Source organism: Atractosteus spatula, chromosome 5 (assembly GCF_055471065.1).
Source record: "Atractosteus spatula isolate fAtrSpa1 chromosome 5, fAtrSpa1.hap1, whole genome shotgun sequence".
NCBI classification, from domain to species: domain Eukaryota; kingdom Metazoa; phylum Chordata; class Actinopteri; order Semionotiformes; family Lepisosteidae; genus Atractosteus; species Atractosteus spatula.
The window spans coordinates 220,606-243,897 of record NC_142710.1 but is presented as its reverse complement, the minus strand read 5'-3'; the positions used below and the strand labels follow the sequence as shown (position 1 = coordinate 243,897).

Below are 23,292 nucleotides of genomic sequence, written 5' to 3'. Positions count from 1 at the left end.
CCGGCGCCGACGTCGAATCGCCGCAGAAAAGAACCGCGCTCTGATCCAAAATGGCGGCACACCGGGATCAGTTTCTCGTCCCTCTTTCCCGGTCTCTTAGCAACCGCGTCAGGCGCGGGCACGCACGAGTGAGCGAGGGGCCAATCATTTGCAGGGCTGGCTTAGAGTGACAGTTGACTCAGCCAGTGGGAGAGAAGCTAGGGGGGGGGGCATGCGATGAAGGGTGGATCCATACAGCCAATCAGCGAACGGCAGGGGAGGGGTAATGTGGGTCGTGGGTTTCAGCGAGACGGGAATTCCGAGATTTCGTAGCGAGACTCGTCCCGCGTGCTCGGCCGAGGCAAGGCCAATTAAGCAATTACTGGAGGCAGGCGCATCGTGCAATCAAATGTAGCAGTCCTTTGGTCCCTTTGTAATTCAGTGAGAGGTTATCTGTGCTGTTAACTGTCGCTTTAGCTGGTAATTAATATTTGAGCAAAGTGCATGAGTGTGTTACACTATGGACAGGGACAGTGTTCTTATTTCAGATTCTTCACCTTCTCCCGACAGGAGCTCGCTGAATTCAGTCGCCTGATGAACTCTCGCTCAACGGGGGATTAATTGCTCAGTCCCACCACTGTCTAGCCATCGGTCACAAAAGCTGGTTTTGTTCAAATGACGCCCCCAAAATGTTAAGTGCTGTGCGGATTGGGGGATTCCCCCTAGAACCCGGGTCGCGTGAGTAGCGAGGAGCTGGTTTCGCAAGCTGCGGTGCTTCAGCGGGACCGCCAGGGGGCGGCATGACAGCCCTGGAACCGGGAGACGCCATCTCCGGAAGAACACGGCGCGACGTGGAGGAGGCTTCAGTTCCACAGCGATCTCTCTGTCCTCGGTGCTCCGTGGAAAGGCGGGCAGGAAAGAAGGACGAAGGACACAGTCCCACACACCTGAAGGACAATTAACCAGTTATTAAGCAATTACCCCAGGCAGTATGTCTTCAGACTCTGGGAGTCGTGTCTCTCTCTCCTCTCAGTTCAGTTCAAGGTGCTTTATTAGCATGACCGATGGGTACAATCAGTGTCGCCAAAGCAAATAAAATAATAAAATTAACATGGAACAAAACAAAAACTAAAAGTAATATAAAATCTACAGACATGTTACAACAAAGAAATATCATAAAATATTGACATATTCTGTAGGCGGCTGGAGCATTATTGGGAGACAGGAGCTCACACACTGTATTATTATTATTATTGGGAGACAGACTCACTGTTCCTCAGGCTGTGACAGGAGATCACATACTGGGCTGCCAGTTCCACTGAGTTCCCTCCTCCCTCTCCCAGTAGGATTGGGACCCGTTGTGATTCTGGCAGGTGTGGGAACTCTGGGACTAGATTTCTGAGTTTAGGGAAGAATGTTTCTCTAATCCCAGAGTATCTGTCACAGTGCAGTAGGAAGTGCACCTCTGTCTCTATTTCTCCCAGCTGGCAGTGGGAGCACAGCCTGTCCTCTCTGGGCAGCCAGGTCTGTCTGTGTCCAGTGTCTGTGTCCAGGCTGTGGTCACTGAGCCTGTCCTCTCTGGGCAGCCAGGTCTGCCTGTGTCCAGTCTCTGTGTCCAGGCTGTGGTCACTGAGCCTGTCCTCTCTGGGCAGCCAGGTCTGTCTGTGTCCAGTGTCTGTGTCCAGGCTGTGGTCACTGAGCCTGTCCTCTCTGGGCAGCCAGCTCTGCCTGTGTCGCCCAGTTTCTATGGCCAGGCTGTGGTCACTGAGCCTGTACTTCGTCAGGGTCTGTTTCTGTTTGCTGTTATTTATCTTGGTTCTGTAGCGTTCCAGTTTATGTTGTGTGTGTGTGTGTGTGTCTCAGTGTGTGAGGTAGTGTTGTGTGTGTGTCCCAGTGTGTGAGATATTGCTGTGTGATCTGTGCTGTGCTGTGCTTGATTCTAGCAGTGCTGTCCTGAGGCTGGCTGGTGTCGGTGTGGCTCAGGTCAGTGAGCCTCAGGACCAGCTGGCTCAGGGGGCTCTGTTTTGGGCTCAGCTCTTGGCTCAGCAGGGCTTTGTGGTGGTAGGAGTTTTGGTCGCTGTTTTTTAGGTGTAGCCAATACTTTAATATTCTTTTCTGTATGTTTATCAGTAGTGGGTACTGGCCTAATTCGGCCCTGCACCCGTTGTTAGGTGTCTTTCTCTGCACACGGAGGATGTTTCTACAGATCTCCATGTGCAGAGTTTCTGTGGGGTGTTTGTCCCATTGAGTGTACTCCTGGTCTGTGAGGGGACCCCACACTTCACTGCCGTACAGGGCAATGGGTTGGATTACACTTTGAAATATTTGGAGCCAGATTCTTGTTGGTGGGTTGATGTTGAAGAGCCTCCTTCTTATTGTGTAGAAAGCCCTGAGTGCCTTCTCCCTCAGTGCCTTCACTGCCAGGTCAACACTCCCAGAAGAGCTGATGGTGAGACCGAGATGTGTGTAGCTGGATGTGTGCTCCAATGTGTTGTTGTTCAGTGTGAATTTGTACCTGTTTCCCTGAGGTCTGGCTTTCTTCTGGAAAACCATAACTCTGGTCTGGTCCAGATGGGCTGGCGGTGCCCAGGTGTGACAGTACTGCTGCAGTAGAGCCGGGTTCTGCTGCAGCCCCTGTTCTGGGTCCAGATGGGCTGGCGGTGCCCAGGTGTGACAGTACTGCTCCAGCAGGGCCAGGTTCTGCTGCAGCCCCTGTTCTCTCTCTCTCTCTCTCTCTCTCTCTCTCTCTCTCTCTCTCTCTCTCTCTCTCTCTCTCTCTCTCTCTCTCTCTCTCTCTCTCTCTCTCTCTCTCTCTCTCTCTCTCAGTGCAGTGTTAATGTACTGGAGTGTCCAGTCAGTCAGTGTGTCTGTATGAACCCCTCTCTCTCAGTGCAGTGTTAATGTACTGGAGTGTCCAGTCAGTCAGTGTGTCTGTATGAACCCCTCTCTCTCAGTGCAGTGTTAATGTACTGGAGTGTCCAGTCAGTGTGTCTGTATGAACCCCTCTCTCTCAGTGCAGTGTTAATGTACTGGAGTGTCCAGTCAGTGTGTCTGTATGAACCCCTCTCTCTCAGTGCAGTGTTAATGTACTGGAGTGTCCAGTCAGTCAGTGTGTCTGTATGAACCCCTCTCTCTCAGTGCAGTGTTAATGTACTGGAGTGTCCAGTCAGTCAGTGTGTCTGTATTAACCCCTCTCTCTCAGTGCAGTGTTAATGTACTGGAGTGTCCAGTCAGTCAGTGTGTCTGTATGAACCCCTCTCTCTCAGTGCAGTGTTAATGTACTGGAGTGTCCAGTCAGTCAGTGTGTCTGTATGAACCCCTCTCTCTCAGTGCAGTGTTAATGTACTGGAGTGTCCAGTCAGTCAGTGTGTCTGTATTAACCCCTCTCTCTCAGTGCAGTGTTAATGTACTGGAGTGTCCAGTCAGTGTGTCTGTATGAACCCCTCTCTCTCAGTGCAGTGTTAATGTACTGGAGTGTCCAGTCAGTCAGTGTGTCTGTATGAACCCCTCTCTCTCAGTGCAGTGTTAATGTACTGGAGTGTCCAGTCAGTCAGTGTGTCTGTATGAACCCCTCTCTCTCAGTGCAGTGTTAATGTACTGGAGTGTCCAGTCAGTCAAATTGTGAGAGTTCTCAGTATAACATTTGTTAATCAAGATCAATAATTTCTCACAATAAAATCAGCCTAAGTCTTTATTTAATGAAGAAGAACTCATAGTCACACAGTTGGGGATCTGATGTATAGTACATACAGACATTTCACATATTGAATTACTCTTTAAATCATTTTATTCAATTTTACGAAAAATAAAATACAGGTTGTGAGTTTTTTTTCATTTGTGATGTTATGACTGAGGATTCATAATGCCAATGAATTTGTACCAACAATTCATATGACTTCAGACTATTGTTGTTACACAGTACAGCGACTGTAGTCCAGTCCAGTGATGTGAAACTAGTGTTGTTACACAGTACAGCGACTGTAGTCCAGTCCAGCGATGTGAAACTGGTGTTGTTACACAGTACAGCGACTGTAGTCCAGTCCAGCGATGTGAAACTGGTGTTGTTACACAGTACAGCGACTGTAGTCCGGTCCAGCGATGTGAAACTGGTGTTGTTACACAGTACAGCGACTGTAGTCCGGTCCAGCGATGTGAAACTGGTGTTGTTACACAGTACAGCGACTGTAGTCCGGTCCAGCGATGTGAAACTGGTGTTGTTACACAGTACAGCGACTGTAGTCCGGTCCAGCGATGTGAAACTGGTGTTGTTACACAGTACAGCGACTGTAGTCCGGTCCAGCGATGTGAACCTGGTGTTGTTACACAGTACAGTGACTGTAGTACAGTCCAGCGATGTGAACCTGGTGTTGTTACACAGTACAGTGACTGTAGTACAGTCCAGCGATGTGAAACTGGTGTTGTTACACAGTACAGCGACTGTAGTACAGTCCAGCGATGTGAAACTGGTGTTGTTACACAGTACAGCGACTGTAGTCCACTCCAGCGATGTGAAACTGGTGTTGTTACACAGTACAGCGACTGTAGTACAGTCCAGCGATGTGAAACTGGTGTTGTTACACAGTACAGCGACTGTAGTACAGTCCAGCGATGTGAAACTGGTGTTGTTACACAGTACAGCGACTGTAGTACAGTCCAGCGATGTGAAACTGGTGTTGTTACACAGTACAGTGACTGTAGTCCAGTCCAGCGATGTGAAACTGGTGTTGTTACACAGTACAGTGACTGTAGTACAGTCCAGCGATGTGAAACTGGTGTTACACAGTACAGTGACTGTAGTACAGTCCAGCGATGTGAAACTGGTGTTACACAGTACAGTGACTGTAGTACAGTCCAGCGATGTGAAACTGGTGTTACACAGTACAGTGACTGTAGTCCAGTCCAGCGATGTGAACCTGGTGTTGTTACACAGTACAGCGACTGTAGTCCAGTCCAGCGATGTGAAACTGGTGTTGTTACACAGTACAGCGACTGTAGTCCAGTCCAGCGATGTGAAACTGGTGTTGTTACACAGTACAGCGACTGTAGTCCGGTCCAGTGATGTGAAACTGGTGTTGTTACACAGTACAGCGACTGTAGTCCGGTCCAGTGATGTGAAACTGGTGTTGTTACACAGTACAGCGACTGTAGTCCGGTCCAGTGATGTGAAACTGGTGTTGTTACACAGTACAGCGACTGTAGTACAGTCCAGTGATGTGAAACTGGTGTTGTTACACAGTACAGCGACTGTAGTACAGTCCAGTGATGTGAAACTGGTGTTGTTACACAGTACAGCGACTGTAGTCCGGTCCAGTGATGTGAAACTGGTGTTGTTACACAGTACAGCGACTGTAGTACAGTCCAGTGATGTGAAACTGGTGTTGTTACACAGTACAGCGACTGTAGTCCGGTCCAGTGATGTGAAACTGGTGTTGTTACACAGTACAGCGACTGTAATACAGTCCAGTGATGTGAAACTGGTGTTGTTACACACTACAGTCACTGCAGCCCTCTCCAGTGATCTTAAAATGGTGACGTTAACATGTAACAGTAACATTAATACTGAGTTAATATGTTGTTCAAATATACAGTATTCCAGTTTAGTGTTCTGTGGTGATATAAATTAGTGAAAACTGTCCTGATGTTACAGTGATTTTAATAATACTTAATAATATTCACAAAAAATTAAATCATACAATTTCTATGTAAATATCTTATTATTTCAATTACTATCAGTGAAATTTTTACAACATACCTATAACAACTTTTCTTCAAAAGGAAGGAAATTCAAAAACATAATTCCTGAAATGCAGTTACTACAAACTATGATTTTTGAATTTTACCTAACTGAGCAGGTCTTGTTCAATACTGACACTGTGAGTATACAGCTGTAATCTAGTCTCACACTGACACTGTGAGTATACAGCTGTAATCTAGAGTCTCACACTGACACTGTGAGTATACAGCTGTAGTCTAGTGTCTCACACTGACACTGTGTGTATACAGCTGTAATCTAGTGTCTCACACTGACACTGTGAGTATACAGCTGTAATCTAGAGTCTTACACTGACACTGTGTGTATACAGCTGTAATCTAGAGTCTCACACTGACACTGTGAGTATACAGCTGTAGTCTAGTGTCTCACACTGACACTGTGAGTATACAGCTGTAATCTAGTGTCTCACACTGACACTGTGAGTATACAGCTGTAGTCTAGTGTCTCACACTGACACTGTGAGTATACAGCTGTAATCTAGTGTCTCACACTGACACTGTGAGTATACAGCTGTAGTCTAGTGTCTCACACTGACACTGTGAGTATACAGCTGTAATCTAGAGTCTCACATTGACACTGTGTGTATACAGCTGTAGTCTAGTGTCTCACACTGACACTGTGTGTATACAGCTGTAATCTAGAGTCTCACACTGACACTGTGAGTATACAGCTGTAATCTAGTGTCTCACACTGACACTGTGAGTATACAGCTGTAGTCTAGTGTCTCACACTGACACTGTGAGTATACAGCTGTAATCTAGTCTCACACTGACACTGTGAGTATACAGCTGTAATCTAGAGTCTCACACTGACACTGTGAGTATACAGCTGTAGTCTAGTGTCTCACACTGACACTGTGAGTATACAGCTGTAATCTAGTCTCACACTGACACTGTGAGTATACAGCTGTAATCTAGAGTCTCACACTGACACTGTGTGTATACAGCTGTAATCTAGTGTCTCACACTGACACTGTGTGTATACAGCTGTAATCTAGAGTCTCACACTGACACTGTGTGTATACAGCTGTAGTCTAGTGTCTCACACTGACACTGTGAGTATACAGCTGTAGTCTAGTGTCTCACACTGACACTGTGAGTATACAGCTGTAATTTAGTGTCTCACACTGACACTGTGTGTATACAGCTGTAATCTTGAGTCTCACACTGACACTGTGAGTATACAGCTGTAGTCTAGTGTCTCACACTGACACTGTGTGTATACAGCTGTAATCTTGAGTCTCACACTGACACTGTGAGAATACAGCTGTAGTCTAGTGTCTCACACTGACACTGTGAGTATACAGCTGTAATCTAGAGTCTCACACTGACACTGTGTGTATACAGCTGTAATCTAGTGTCTCACACTGACACTGTGTGTATACAGCTGTAATCTAATGTCTCACACTGACACTGTGAGTATACAGCTGTAATCTAGTGTCTCACACTGACACTGTGTGTATACAGCTGTAGTCTAGTGTCTCACACTGACACTGTGAGTATACAGCTGTAATCCAGTGTCTCACACTGACACTGTGAGTATACAGCTGTAATCTAGTGTCTCACACTGACACTGTGTGTATACAGCTGTAGTCTAGTGTCTCACACTGACACTGTGTGTATACAGCTGTAGTCTAGTGTCTCACACTGACACTGTGTGTATACAGCTGTAATCTAGTGTCTCACACTGACACTGTGTGTATACAGCTGTAATCTAGTCTCACATTGACACTGTGTGTATACAGCTGTAGTCTAGTGTCTCACACTGACACTGTGTGTATACAGCTGTAATCTAGTGTCTCACACTGACACTGTGTGTATACAGCTGTAATCTAGTGTCTCACACTGACACTGTGAGTATACAGCTGTAATCTAGAGTCTCACACTGACACTGTGTGTATACAGCTGTAATCTAGTGTCTCGCACTGACACTGTGTGTATACAGCTGTAATCTAGTGTCTCACACTGACACTGTGTGTATACAGCTGTAATCTAGTGTCTCACACTGACACTGTGAGTATACAGCTGTAATCTAGTGTCTCACACTGACACGGTGAGTATACAGCTGTAATCTAGTGTCTCACACTGACACTGTGTGTATACAGCTGTAATCTAGTGTCTCACACTGACACTGTGAGTATACAGCTGTAGTCTAGTGTCTCACACTGACACTGTGTGTATACAGCTGTAATCTAGTGTCTCACACTGACACTGTGAGTATACAGCTGTAATCTAGTGTCTCACACTGACACTGTGAGTATACAGCTGTAATCTAGTGTCTCACACTGACACTGTGTGTATACAGCTGTAATCTAGTGTCTCACACTGACACTGTGAGTATACAGCTGTAATCTAGAGTCTCACACTGACACTGTGTGTATACAGCTGTAATTTAGTGTCTCACACTGACACTGTGTGTATACAGCTGTAATCTAGTGTCTCACACTGACACTGTGTGTATACAGCTGTAATCTAGTGTCTCACACTGACACTGTGAGTATACAGCTGTAATCTAGTGTCTCACACTGACACTGTGAGTATACAGCTGTAATCTAGAGTCTCACACCGACACTGTGAGTATACAGCTGTAATCTAGTGTCTCACACTGACACTGTGTGTATACAGCTGTAATCTAGTGTCTCACACTGACACTGTGAGTATACAGCTGTAATCTAGTGTCTCACACTGACACTGTGAGTATACAGCTGTAATCTAGTGTCTCACACTGACACTGTGTGTATACAGCTGTAATCTAGTGTCTCACACTGACACTGTGTGTATACAGCTGTAATCTAGTGTCTCACACTGACACTGTGTGTATACAGCTGTAGTCTAGTGTCTCACACTGACACTGTGTGTATACAGCTGTAATCTAGAGTCTCACACTGACACTGTGAGTATACAGCTGTAGTCTAATGTCTCACACTGACACTGTGTGTATACAGCTGTAGTCTAGAGTCTCACACTGACACTGTGAGTATACAGCTGTAGTCTAATGTCTCACACTGACACTGTGAGTATACAGCTGTAATCTAGTGTCTCACACTGACACTGTGAGTATACAGCTGTAATCTAGAGTCTCACACTGACACTTTAGACAGCTTTAATCTAGTGTCTGTATCTATGAAAATAGCTTGATTATTATCAAATCAATAATTTATTTTTCTTCTGAACATCTGTGCAATCTAAGTTCGTTTTCAGGAATTCGTTTTTGTAACTTTCACTTAGCTTGATTATTATCAAATCAATAATTTATTTTTCTTCTGAACATCTGTGCAATCTAAGTTCGTTTTCAGGAATTCGTTTTTGTAACTTTCACTTAGATTGAAATACATTGTTAAAACTTCTGTTACAACTCAAAGCACTACTGTTACTCTATGCGTCTCCTGTCCTGTTGTGTGTGTGTATTACTGAGGGCTTCTCAGTGATCTCCTCTCTCTCACTGTGTCTCCTGTCCTGTTGTGTGTGTTTATTACTGAGGGCTTCTCTGTGATCTCCTCTCTCTCTCACTGTGTCTCCTGTCCTGTTGTGTGTGTGTATTACTGAGGGCTTCTCTGTGATCTCCTCTCTCTCTCACTGCGTCTCCTGTCCTGTTGTGTGTGTGTATTACTGAGTGCTTCTCTGTGATCTCCTCTCTCTCACTGGGTCTCCTGTCCTGTTGTGTGTGTGTATTACTGAGGGCTTCTCTGTGATCTCCTCTCTCTCACTGTGTCTCCTGTCCTGTTGTGTGTGCTTATCACTCTGGGATTCTCTGTGATCTCCTCTCATTCACTGTGTCTCCTGTCCTGTTGTGTGTGTTTATTACTGAGGGATTCTCTGTGATCTCCTCTCTCTCACTGTGTCTCCTGTCCTGTTGTGTGTGCTTATCACTCAGGGATTCTCTGTGATCTCCTCTCATTCACTGTGTCTCCTGTCCTGTTGTGTGTGTTTATTACTGAGGGCTTCTCTGTGATCTCCTCTCTCTCACTGTGTCTCCTGTCCTGTTGTGTGTTTATTACTGAGGGCTTCTCTGTGATCTCCTCTCTCTCGCTGTGTCTCCTGTCCTGTTGTGTGTGTTTATTACTGAGGGATTCTCTGTGATCTCCTCTCTCTCTCACTGTGTCTCCTGTCCTGTTGTGTGTGTATTACTGAGGGCTTCTCTGTGATCTCCTCTCTCTCACTGTGTCTCCTGTCCTGGTTGAACGGCGGTGTGTCAGGGTGTCACAGTGGTGCTGTGAGTCTCACAGTGTGATGTGTGAGCACAGTTATTCAAGCTCTGTATCTGTCAGGAGTCTGAACAGGCTCCATGTCGCCTCTGTGATCAGAACAGCTTCGCTCCACTTATTGCTTTAGGTGAAATCTCTCCTTCTCACCCATCGTCTCTGCCTCCTTTCTCTGCTGCCTCCTTTCTCTTGCTCTCCACCTCCTCTTTTCCTTGGTGTCTCCTCTGTTTCTTCTCCTGTCTATCCCCCCTCCTCTCCTCTGTGGTGTGTCCTATCCTTCTCCTTGGTGTCTCCTTTATTTCTATCTCTCTCTTTCCCTCCTTTCCTCTTTGGTGTCTCTTCTCCCTCTCCTCCTCTTTCTCCCCCTCCTCTCCTCCATGGTGTCTCCTCTCCCTCTCTTCCTCTGTGTCTCCTTTCCCTGTCCTCCTCTGTGTCTTCTCTCCCTCCTCCTCTTCGCCACTTTGTCTCCTCTCCCACTCCTTGGTCTCCCGTTTATATCTGCCTCTCTCTCTCTTCCTCCTCTCCTCTTTGGTGTCTCCTCTCCCTGTCCTCCTCACTCTCCCCCTCCTCAACTCCTCGGTGTCTCCTTTCCCTCTCCTCCTCTCTCTCCCCGTCCTCCTCTCCTGCTCGTTGTCCCCTCCCCCCCTCCTCCTCTTCTCCTCTGTGTTTCCTCTCTCTCTCCTCCTCTCCCTCCCCCTCCTTTCTTCCTCGGTGTCTCCTCTCCCTCTCCTCCTCTCTCCCCCCCTCCTCTCCTCCTTGGTGTCTCCTCTCCTCCTCTCCTTGTTGTCTCCTCTCCCTCTCCCTGTCCTCCTCTCCTGCTTGGTGTCTCCTCTCCCTCTCCGCCTCTTCTGATTGGTGTCTCCTCTCCCTCTCCTCCTCTCCTGATTGGTGTCTCCTCTCCCTCTCCCTCTCCTCCTCTCCTGCTCGGTGTCTCCTCTCCCTCCCCCTGTCCTCCTCTCCTGCTCGGTGTCTCCTCTCCCTCTCCTCCTCTCTCCTGGCTTCCTGGCCGGCCAGTAGCAGCTCGGACAGCCCCAGCAGCTGCCCCCACTCCGGCCCCCCCCCCTCCCTCTCGGCCTCGCTGCCCAGCGAGCTCAGGGACCCTGCGCGCGAGCCCCGCCCCTCGAACCCGTAGATCTGCACCGAGTCGTAGGGCGGCAGCGAGGGGTCGTGGCTCAGCTGGTCCAGGCGGAGCCGCAGGAACTCGCCCACCCGCAGCGACAGGCCGGGGGTCCCGGCCAGCGCAGCCCACCGCGGCGCCCCCCCGAGCTCCGGCCGGCGGGGGCTGGGTCCAGAGCCGGGCTGGGAGTGAGTCCGGGGCTGAGGAGAGAGAGAGAGGAATTGTGGATCATCCCTCTCTCTCATACACACACACACACACAGGGGCTGGGTCCAGAGCCGGGCTGGGAGTGAGTCCGGGGCTGAGGAGAGAGAGAGGGGAAGTGTGGATCATCCCTCTCTCACACACACACACACACAGGGGCTGGGTCCAGAGCCGGGCTGGGAGTGAGTCCGGGGCTGAGGAGAGAGAGAGAGGAAGTGTGGATCATCCCTCTCACACACACACACACACACAGGGGCTGGGTCCAGAGCCGGGCTGGGAGTGAGTCCGGGGCTGAGGAGAGAGAGAGAGGAAGTGTGGATCATCCCTCTCTCACACACACACACACAGGGGCTGGGTCCAGAGCCGGGCTGGGAGTGAGTCCGGGGCTGAGGAGAGAGAGAGAGGAAGTGTGGATCATCCCTCTCACACACACACACACAGGGGCTGGGTCCAGAGCCGGGCTGGGAGTGAGCCCGGGGCTGAGGAGAGAGAGAGAGGAAGTGTGGATCATCCCTCTCTCACACACACACACAGGGGCTGGGTCCAGAGCCGGGCTGGGAGTGAGTCCGGGGCTGAGGAGAGAGAGAGGAAGTGTGGATCATCCCTCTCTCACACACACACACACATCACACTCTCACACACACAACAGCCCATCACATTCTCATGCATACAGACTCTCTCACACACACACACATACACACACATACACTCACACACACACACAGACACACCCATCACACTCTCACACACACACGGTCTCACACCAAACCATCACAATCTCACACACTCTCACACACACACTAAACCATCACAATCTCAAATACACTCACACGCACCACACACACTCTAACACTCTCTCTCACACACACACACACACACACACACCACACCATCACAATCTCACACACACACCAAACCATCACAATCTCACACACTCTCACACACACACTAAACCATCACAATCTCAAATACACTCACACACACCACACACACTCTAACACTCTCACACACACACACACACACACACACCACACCATCACAATCTCACACACACACTAACACTCTCACACACACACACCAAACCATCACAATCTCACACACACTCACACTCTCACACATATACACACACAGACACACCCATCAGAATCTCACACACTCACACATATACACACACAGACACACCCATCACAATCTCACACACACACACTCTCACACATATACACACACAGACACACCCATCACAATTTCACACACACACACACACACACACACACACTCTAAGACTCTCACACACACACCAGCCCATCACACTCTTACACTTTCACACAAACACACTCTCACTCTCACTCACTCACTCATCACACACACACACACACACACACACACACACACACACAGGGAGAACATGCAGACTCCACACAGACAGCACTCCAGGAACAGAACCCTGGGCTCCACCCCGTTAGCAGTAATTAGCAATTAGCAGCCAGTCGGGCCAGCTGTGCTGAAGAGCCGCCTCTCGTCTGTGACCCGTCTTGTGTCTCACCAGGTCTGAGGAGTCCGTCTCCCTTACCCAGTCCTGGTTCTGACCCGGCTGGCAGACCCGGCTGTCTCTGCTGGTGCGGGCGCTGCAGGCCAGCTCGGTGCAGCCCGGCCCCAGCTGGAACGGGCCACGGGCCTGTCGGGCCGGTCGGGCCTGTCGGGCCGCAGGGAGGGTGTGGCTGCTGTAGGGCAGGCGGCCTGGCTCTGGGTTCTGGGCTTCTCCGGACCGGGACCACGGCCGGCCCGCCAGGTAGCGGCTGTCCAGCGTGCGGAACCTGGAGGACAGGACAAGACAGGGGACCAGGTGACCACACACCCCCGACTGGACAAGGACAGTGACCACACACACACACACCCGACTGGACAAGGACAGTGACCACACACACACCCCCCTGACTGGACAAGGACAGTGACCACACACACACACCCCCGACTGGACAAGGACAGTGACCACACACACACCCCTGACTGGACAAGGACAGTGACCACACACACACACACACCCCCGACTGGACAAGGACAGTGACCACACACACACCCCCGACTGGACAAGGACAGTGACCACACACACACCCCTGACTGGACAAGGACAGTGACCCCACACACACACCCCTGACTGGACAAGGACAGTGACCACACACACACCCCTGACTGGACAAGGACAGTGACCACACACACACACCCCTGACTGGACAAGGACAGTGACCACACACACACACACCCCCGACTGGACAAGGACAGTGACCACACACACACACACCCCTGACTGGACAAGGACAGTGACCACACACACACCCCTGACTGGACAAGGACAGTGACCACACACACACACACCCCCGACTGGACAAGGACAGTGACCACACACACACACACCCCTGACTGGACAAGGACAGTGACCACACACACACCCCTGACTGGACAAGGACAGTGACCACACACACACACACCCCCGACTGGACAAGGACAGTGACCACACACACACCCCTGACTGGACAAGGACAGTGACCACACACATACACCCGACTGGACAAGGACAGTGACCACACACACACCCTGACTGGACAAGGACAGTGACCACACACACACACACACCCCCGACTGGACAAGGACAGTGACCACACACACACACCCCTGACTGGACAAGGACAGTGACCACACACACACCCCCCTGACTGGACCAGGACAGTGACCACACACACACACACACCCCCGACTGGACAAGGACAGTGACCACACACACACACCCCTGACTGGACAAGGACAGTGACCCCACACACACACCCCTGACTGGACAAGGACAGTGACCACACACACACACCCCTGACTGGACCAGGACAGTGACCACACACACACACACCCCTGACTGGACAAGAACAGTGACCACACACACACACCCTGACTGGACCAGGACAGTGACCACACACACACACACACCCCCGACTGGACAAGGACAGTGACCACACACACACACCCCTGACTGGACAAGGACAGTGACCACACACACACACCCTGACTGGACCAGGACAGTGACCACACACACACACACACCCCCGACTGGACAAGGACAGTGACCACACACACACACACACCCCTGACTGGACAAGGACAGTGACCACACACACACACACCCCTGACTGGACAAGGACAGTGACCACACACACACACACTCCTGACTGGACAAGGCCCTGGCCACCCCAGTGACCCCAATGACTGTGGAGACTGCAGTGACCCCGTGACCCCAGTGACCCCAGTGACTCCAGTGACCACAGAGCCTCCAATGACCCTGGAGACCCCAGTGACTCCAGTGATCCTGGTGACCCTGGCCATCCCAGTGACCCTGGAGACCCCAGTAACCCCAGTACACCCAGTGACCCCAGTGACTCCAGAGACCCTGGAGACCCCAGTGATTCCATTAACCCCGGTGACCCCAGTGACCCCAGTGACCCTGGAGACCCCAGTGACCCCAGTGACCCCTTTGACCCCTGTGACCCCAGCGACCCGTCCCTCTGGCTGATGCCGCGGCTGGGGTCCTCACCAGCCCAGCGCGGGCGCGGGGGCGGGGCGCGGCGCGTGCTGGATGATGTTCTCTCTCACATCCTCCTCGTCCAGTGGGGACAGAGAGTCCCTCTTCTGTCTGCGCAGAGAGACAGAGAGGGCAGAGACCGCTGGGGGAGAGAGAGGGGAGAGAGGGGAGAGAGAGGGGGGAGAGGAGAGAGAGAGGGGGGAGAGAGGAGAGAGGGGAGAGAGGAGAGAGAGAGAGGGGGGAGAGGAGAGAGAGGAGAGAGAGAGGGGGGAGAGAGGAGAGAGGGGAGAGAGGAGAGAGAGAGGGGGGATAGGGGAGAGAGAGAGGGGGGAGAGAGGAGAGAGGGGAGAGAGGAGAGAGAGAGAGGGGGGAGAGAGAGAGAGGGGAGAGAGAGGGGGGATAGGGGAGAGAGAGGGGGGAGAGAGGAGAGAGAGAGGGGGGAGAGGAGAGAGGAGAGAGAGAGGGGGGAGAGAGGAGAGAGAGAGGGGGGAGAGAGGAGAGAGAGAGAGGAGAGAGGAGAGAGAGAGGGGGGAGAGGAGAGAGGGGAGAGAGAAGGGAGAGAGGAGAGAGAGAGGAGAGATAGGGGAGAGAGAGGAGAGAGCGGAGAGAGAGTGAGGGGAGAGAGAGAGGGGAGAGGGGAGAGAGAGAGGAGAGAGAGGGGAGAGAGAGAGGGAAGAGAGAGAGGGGAGAGGGGAGAGAGAGAGGAGAGAGAGAGAGGGGAGAGAGAGAGGGGAGAGGGGAGAGAGAGAGGGGAGAGAGGGGAGAGAGAGGAGAGAGAGAGGGGAGAGAGAGGGGAGAGAGGAGATGAAAGGGAGAGAGGAGAGAGAGAGAGGAGAGAGAGAGGGGAGAGAGAGAGGAGAGATAGGGGAGAGAGAGAGGGGAGAGAGAAGGTAGAGAGGAGAGAGAGGAGAGAGAGAGGAGAGCGGAGAGAGAGTGAGGGGAGAGAGAGAGGAGAGAGAGTGAGGGGAGAGAGAGGGGGGAGAGGGGAGAGAGACAGGAGAGAGAGAGAGGGGAGAAGGGGGAGAGGAGAAAGGGGAGAGAGGAGAGAGGGAGGAGATAAAAGGGAGAGAGGAGAGAGAGAAAGTGAACTGATTAAGATCGAGACCTGGATCTTGTCTTTGTACTGTATCTGTGAATCAGCATCTGTCTGCCAGAAGCAGCTGGATCTGACGAGTCCTGATCAGGTGGAACCTGTGCCTTCTGCAGTGCTTGATGGCAGCTAATCAATATTCGTACGCATAACTTACTGCAAGCACTCCTACCTCCCACCCTAACCTGGGGGGCTGTTCTTTCTACTGCAGATCAGTATCTGTGTCAGTCTGCGGCTTGAGATCAGTATCTACAACGTTCTGCTCTACTTGGGATCTTCATTCCCACAGCTCAGTTAGGAAGCTGGACAGATTTCACCACAGCGTTCCTGTCAGACCAGCAGGAGGAACAGTGGACAGCACTGGGGCACTGGGGTGCTGCCTGTGTGTGGTTTCCTCCCATAGTCCAAACACATACTGGGAGGATAATTGGTTCATGGGGAAAATTGGCCCTGGTGTGAGTGTGTGTCTGATAGACTGGTGTCCTGTCCAGGCTGAACCCTGTCTCTGTCTCTGTCTCTGTCTCTGGTGTGTGTGTGTGTGTGTGTGTGCGTGTGTGGTAGTGTGGCAATAGTGCAGTAGTAGTGCAGTAGCAGCAGTGCGGTAGCAGTGCAGTAGTAGCAGTGCAGTAGTAGTGTGGCAGTAGTAGCAGTGCGGCAGTAGTGCAGTAGTAGCAGTACGGTAGTAGTGTGGCAATAGTGCAGTAGTAGTGTGGCAGTAGTAGCAGTGCGGCAGTAGTGCAGTAGTAGCAGTGCAGTAGTAGTGTGGCAGTAGTAGCAGTGCGGCAGTAGTAGCAGTGCAGTAGTAGTGTGGCAATAGTGCAGTAGTAGTGTGGCAGTAGTAGCAGTGCGGCAGTAGTGCAGTAGTAGCAGTGCAGTAGTAGTGTGGCAATAGTGCAGTAGTAGTGTGGCAGTAGTAGCAGTGCGGCAGTAGTGCAGTAGTAGCAGTGCAGTAGCAGTGCAGGAGCACACGGCTCCTGTCTGCGGCAGCCCTCCTTGCTCACCCAGGAGCGTGGCAATGCAGGCCAGGATGGCCAGCAGGGCGGCGGTGCTGAGCCCCGTGGCGGGCGCGGAGGAGGGCAGGGGCAGGCAGGCCCTGTGTCCCCCCGGCTGCAAGGCCGCGCCGGCACCCCCCCGCAGGCAGGGGCACACGGACACGGTCACCGTCCCCGTGCTGGACAGCCCCGGGTACAGGCCGTCCCGCAGGACCACGGGCACCCGCAGGGACAGCCGGGCAGAGGTGGCGCGAGGTAGAGAGGAGCGCAGCACCAGGCTGGCTGTGGACCCTGAGAGAGAGGAGAGAGAGAGGGGAGAGAGAGAGGCGAGAGAGAGGGGACAGAGAGGGGAGAGAGAGAGGAGAGGGGAGAGGGGAGAGAGAGGGGAGAGAGAGGGGAGAGAGAGGGGAGAGAGGGGAGAGAGGAGAGAGAGGAGAGAGAGAGGGAGAGAGAGAGGGAGAGAGAGAGGGAGAGAGGGGAGAGAGAGGAGAGAGAGGAGAGAGAGGAGAGAGAGGGGAGAGAGGGGAGAGAGAGAGGGGAGAGAGGAGAGAGGGGAGAGAGGGGAGAGAGAGGGGAGAGGGGAGAGAGAGAGGGGAGAGAGGGGAGAGAGGGGAGAGAGGAGAGAGAGGAGAGAGGGGAGAGAGAAGGGGAGAGGAGAGAGGGGAGAGAGGGGGGAGAGAGGGGGGAGAGAGGGGAGAAAGAGGAGAGAGAGAGGAGAGAGAGAGGGGGGAGAGAGGGGGGAGAGAGGGGAGAGATAGGGGAGAGAGAGAGGGGAGAGAGGGGGGAGAGAGAGGAGAGAGAGAGGAGAGAGAGGAGAGAGAGAGAGGAGAGAGAGAGAGGAGAGAGAGGGGGGAGAGAGGGGGGAGAGAGGGGAGGGAGAGAGGGGAGAGAGAGGAGAGAGAGAGGGGAGAGAGGGGAGGGAGAGAGGGGAGAGAGAGGAGAGAGAGAGGAGAGAGAGAGGAGAGAGAGAGGGGGAGAGAGAGGGGAGAGAGAAGGGGAGAGGAGAGAGGGGAGAGGGGAGAGAGAAGGGGAGAGGAGAGAGGGGAGAGAGAGGAGAGGAGAGAGAGAGGGGAGAGAGAGGAGAGAGGGGAGAGGAGAGAGAGAGGGGAGAGATAGGGGAGAGAGAGGAGAGAGAGAGGGGAGAGAGAAGGGGAGAGGAGAGAGAGGGGGGAGAGAGGAGAGAAGACAATAGCATTAATGCACTGGAGCAGCGGCTCTTACCCTGGGGTGTGAGACAAGGCTGATTTTATAGAAGCTAAATCTTCAGAAACACTCATCAAGCTGAGACATGTCAGCTTGACTATTCTGTTCATCAACACTTGGTATTTCAAGGTAAACATAGAAAACTGTGTGTGTTTCCATGTATTATCAATTGCACCACGAAATGAACTTCCCTCTCACCTGTAGTCAGGACAGGTCTCAGGTCTGAACAGCTGACCCACCGCGCTGGTCAGGGGTGCGAGGGCAGGTTTGGGGTTTGGGGTTTGGGGGACTGGAGGGGTGCTGTCTGAGTCAGGGGTAACACTGTGCTGGTCAGGGGTGCGAGGGCAGGTTTGGGGTTTGGGGTTTGGGGGACTGGAGGGGTGCTGTCTGAGTCAGGGGTAACACTGTGCTGGTCAGGGGTGCGAGGGCAGGTTTGGGGTTTGGGGTTTGGGGGACTGGAGGGGTGCTGTCTGAGTCAGGGGTAACACTGTGCTGGTCAGGGGTGCGAGGGCAGGTTTGGGGTTTGGGGTTTGGGGGACTGGAGGGGTGCTGTCTGAGTCAGGGGTAACACTGTGCTGGTCAGGGGTGCGAGGGCAGGTTTGGGGTTTAGGGGATCGGAGGGGTGCTGTCTGAGTCAGGGGTAACACTGTGCTGTGCTAGAGCGATGCTGACTGGCAGTCCTGCCTCAGGGACAGTACAGCAGTGACACAGCCCCAAGCACTAACACTGCAGGTGGCTGAATCACACTTCACACTTCTGCGCAGTGGGTAAGAACAGCAGATACAGGAGCAGCGACGGCGGTACCACTAGTGCAACCAGTACGGACAACAGTGAGAAACACGGGCACAAACCTCGGATGTCTTTCACAGTGAAGTTGAGCGCTGTGCTGGCCTCCGGAGCAATGCTGAAGTGAACCTGTGTCTCATTCCCTCCGCTGTCTCGGTCAATGGCTCTCAGCACCTGGACCACCTGAGACACAGCGAGATTAATACAGATATTCATGATATTCTTAATATAGAACCTGGAGAAACCCCTCACACAGAGGGATTAATACAGACACTAATATAGACCCTAGAGACACCCCTCACACAGAGAGATTAATATCGACCCTAGAGACACTCTGCACACAGCGAGATTAATACAGACACTAATATAGACCCTAGAGACACCCCTCACACAGAGAGATTAATACAGACCCTAATATAGACCCTAGAGACACCCCTCACACAGAGATTAATACAGACCCTAATATAGACCCTAGAGACACTCTGCACACAGAGAGATTAATACAGTCACTAATATAGACCCTAGAGATACTCCTCACAAAGAGACATTAATACGGTCACTTATATAGACCCTAGAGACACTCCTCACACAGAGAGATTAATACAGACCCTAATATAGACTCTAGAGACATTCCTCACTCAGAGAGATTAATATAGACCCTAGAGACACTCTGCACACAGAGAGATTAATACAGACACTAATATAGACCCTAGAGACACCCCTCACACAGAGAGATTAATACAGACCCTAATATAGACCCTAGAGACACTCTGCACACAGAGAGATTAATACAGTCACTAATATAGACCCTAGAGACACTCCTCACAAAGAGACATTAATACGGTCACTAATATAGACCCTAGAGACACTCCTCACACAGAGAGATTAATACAGACCCTAATATAGACTCTAGAGACATTCCTCACACAGAGAGATTAATACAGACACTAATACAGACCCTAGAGACACTCCTCACACAGAGAGATTAATACAGATCCTAATATAGACAGACCCTAGAGACACTACTCACACAGAGAGGTTAATACAGATGCTGATATAGACCCTAGAGACACTCCTCACACAGAGAGATTAATACAGACACTAATACAGACCCTAGAGACACTCCTCACACAGAGAGATTAATACAGATCCTAATATAGACAGACCCTAGAGACACTACTCACACAGAGAGGTTAATACAGATGCTGATATAGACCCTAGAGACACTCCTCACACAGAGAGATTAATACAGACACTAATACAGACCCTAGAGACACTCCTCACACAGAGAGATTAATACAGATCCTAATATAGACAGACCCTAGAGACTCCTCACACAGAGGGATTAATACAGACACTAATATAGACCCTAGAGACACTCTTCACACAGAGAGATTAACACAGACCCTAATATAGACTCTAGAGACACTCCTCACACAGAGACATTAATACAGATCCTAATATAGACCCTAGAGACACCCCTCACACAGAGAGATTAATACAGATCCTAATATAGACAGACCCTAGAGACACTCCTCACACAGAGGGATTAATACAGATCCTAATATAGACCCTAGAGACACTCCTCACACAGAGAGATTAGTACAGACACTAATATAGACCCTAGAGACACTCTTCACACAGAGATTAACACAGACCCTAATATAGACTCTAGAGACACCCCTCACACAGAGGGATTAATACAGACCCTAATATAGACCCTAGAGACACTCCTCACACAGAGATTAATACAGATCCTAATATAGACTCTAGAGACATTCCTCACACACAGAGATTAATGCAGACACTAATATAGACCCTAGAGACACTCCTAAATCAGAGAGATTAATACAGATCCTAATATAGACCCTAGAGACACTCCTCACACAGAGAGATTAATACAGACGCTGATATAGACCCTAGAGACACTCCTTACACAGAGATTAATACAGACACTTTTATAGACCATAGAGACACACCTCACACAGAGAGATTAATACAGACACTAATATAGACTCTAGAGACACTCCTCACACAGAGAGATTAATACAGACACTAATATAGACCCTAGAGACACTCCGCACACAGAGAGATTAATACAGATGCTGATTTAGAGCCTAGAGACACTCCTCACACAGAAAGAGACAATGACAGAGAGACAGGAATATGTGCTCTCACCTCCCCAGGCTGTGCAGAGTCACACAGTGCAGTGCTGTACTCTCTCTCCAGCTCGGGGGCATTGTCATTGAGGTCCAGTGTTTCTATAGCAACCAGAACCCTGGACCACTGGGAGGGGCTGTCTGTCATCACAGAGGCAGAAGAAGAAAAGACAGAGAAATAGCACTCTAGACGAACCCAGGGAGAACATGCTAACTCCACACAGACAGCACCCCAGGTCTGGGATTCACCCAGGACCCTCAGCGCTGTACAGCATCTCACTCAGTTGCTACCACAGTGTCTGTCTCAGTTACACAGACCTTGGTATCCCAGGGTTACCAAGTCAGTGCTCTCCATGGTTACTAGGAATGCTCCTCTCCTGGCAGCTATATCAAAGTGCCTTGATGCTGTGATGGCGGTGGTACCTCTGGTTGTCATGACAACGCCTCTCTCAGTAACTGCAACAGCATCTCTCTCGGTTGCCATGGCAATGTCCCATGCAGCTTTAATGACAGGGCACTGGCATTTCTGTGGCGGTACCTCTCTCGGTTGCTATGACGGTGATGTTGTGCCACTGCTCGCTCTCCCGGTCCAGCTCGGTTGCCGTGGTGATGAGCCCGCTGTCAGGATCGATGCGGAACAGGGCCTCTGGGTCAGAGTGCGGCTCTATGGAGTACCTGGGAGGGACAGGGGGCACTGGTGAGGTACTGGTGAGGCTCTGGAAAGCGGAACAACGAAACTTCAGCCCTCAACACTACTGCCCCACTACTCCACACCCCTGCCCCAATAATCTGCACTGATATCCCACTGCTGCCCCACTACTCCACACCCCTGCCCCAATAATCTGCACTAATATCCCACTGCTGCCCCACTACTCCACACCCCTGCCCCAATAATCTGCACTAATATCCCACTGCTGCCCCACTACTCCACACCCCTGCCCCAATAATCTGCACTAATATCCCACTGCTGCCCCACTACTCCACACCCCTGCCCCAATAATCTGCACTAATATCCCACTGCTGCCCCACTACTCCACACCCCTGCCCCAATAATCTGCACTAATATCCCACTGCTGCCCCACTACTCCACACCCCTGCCCCAATAATCTGCACTAATATCCCACTGCTGCCCCACTACTCCACACCCCTGCCCCAATAATCTGCACTAATATCCCACTGCTGCCCCACTATTCCACACCCCTGCCCCAATAATCTGCACTAATATCCCACTGCTGCCCCACTACTCCACACCCCTGCCCCAATAATCTGCACTAATATCCCACTGCTGCCCCACTACTCCACACCCCTGCCCCAATAATCTGCACTAATATCCCACTGCTGCCCCACTACTCCACACTACTGTCCCACTACTCCACACCCCTGCCCCAATAATCTGCACTAATATCCCACTCCTGCCCCACTACTCCACACCCCTGCCCCAATAATCTGCACTAATATCCCACTGCTGCCCCACTACTCCACACTACTGTCCCACTACTGTCCCACTACTCCATACCCCTGCCCCACTACTCCACACTACTGTCCCACTACTGTCCCACTACTCCACATCCCTGCCCCACTACTATCCCACTACTCCACACCCCTGCCCAACTACTCCACCACTACTCCACACCCCTGCCCCACTACTCCACACTACTATCCCACTACTGTCCCACTACTCCACACCCCTGCCCCACTACTCCACACTACTGTCCCACTACTCCACCACTACTCCACACCCCTGCCCCACTACTCCACACTACTGTCCCACTACTGTCCCACTACTCCATACCCCTGCCCCACTACTCCACACTACTGTCCCACTCCTGTCCCACTACTCCACACCCCTGCCCCACTACTCCACACTACTATCCCACTACTCCACACCCCTGCCCAACTACTCCACCACTACTCCACACCCCTGCCCCACTACTCCACACCCCTGCCCCAATAATCTGCACTAATATCCCACTGCTGCCCCACTACTCCACACCCCTGCCCCAATAATCTGCACTAATATCCCACTGCTGCCCCACTACTCCACACTACTGTCCCACTACTGTCCCACTACTCCACACCCCTGCCCCACTACTCCACACTACTGTCCCACTACTGTCCCACTACTCCATACCCCTGCCCCACTACTCCACACTACTGTCCCACTACTGTCCCACTACTCCACACCCCTGCCCCAATAATCTGCACTAATATCCCACTGCTGCCCCA

The 23,292-nt window shown here is 51.4% G+C and overlaps 1 protein-coding gene across 1 annotated transcript in view; it reads right to left on the bottom strand.

The window, feature by feature from the left end:
* Window positions 1–9,133: 9,133 nt before the first annotated feature.
* LOC148833216 (cadherin-24-like) overlaps window positions 9,134–23,292 on the bottom strand; it is a 44,083-nt gene continuing 29,924 nt past the window's right edge. The window contains exons 9-15 of the mRNA XM_088916064.1: window positions 21,605–21,741; window positions 21,086–21,207; window positions 18,973–19,090; window positions 16,928–17,209; window positions 14,849–14,978; window positions 12,845–13,088; window positions 9,134–11,270 (exon numbers count right to left, since the gene is read on the bottom strand). Coding sequence (XP_088772190.1) covers window positions 10,446–11,270; window positions 12,845–13,088; window positions 14,849–14,978; window positions 16,928–17,209; window positions 18,973–19,090; window positions 21,086–21,207; window positions 21,605–21,741 — 1,858 coding nt within the window. The 3' untranslated portion in view covers window positions 9,134–10,445. The remainder of the gene's footprint in view (window positions 11,271–12,844; window positions 13,089–14,848; window positions 14,979–16,927; window positions 17,210–18,972; window positions 19,091–21,085; window positions 21,208–21,604; window positions 21,742–23,292) is intronic.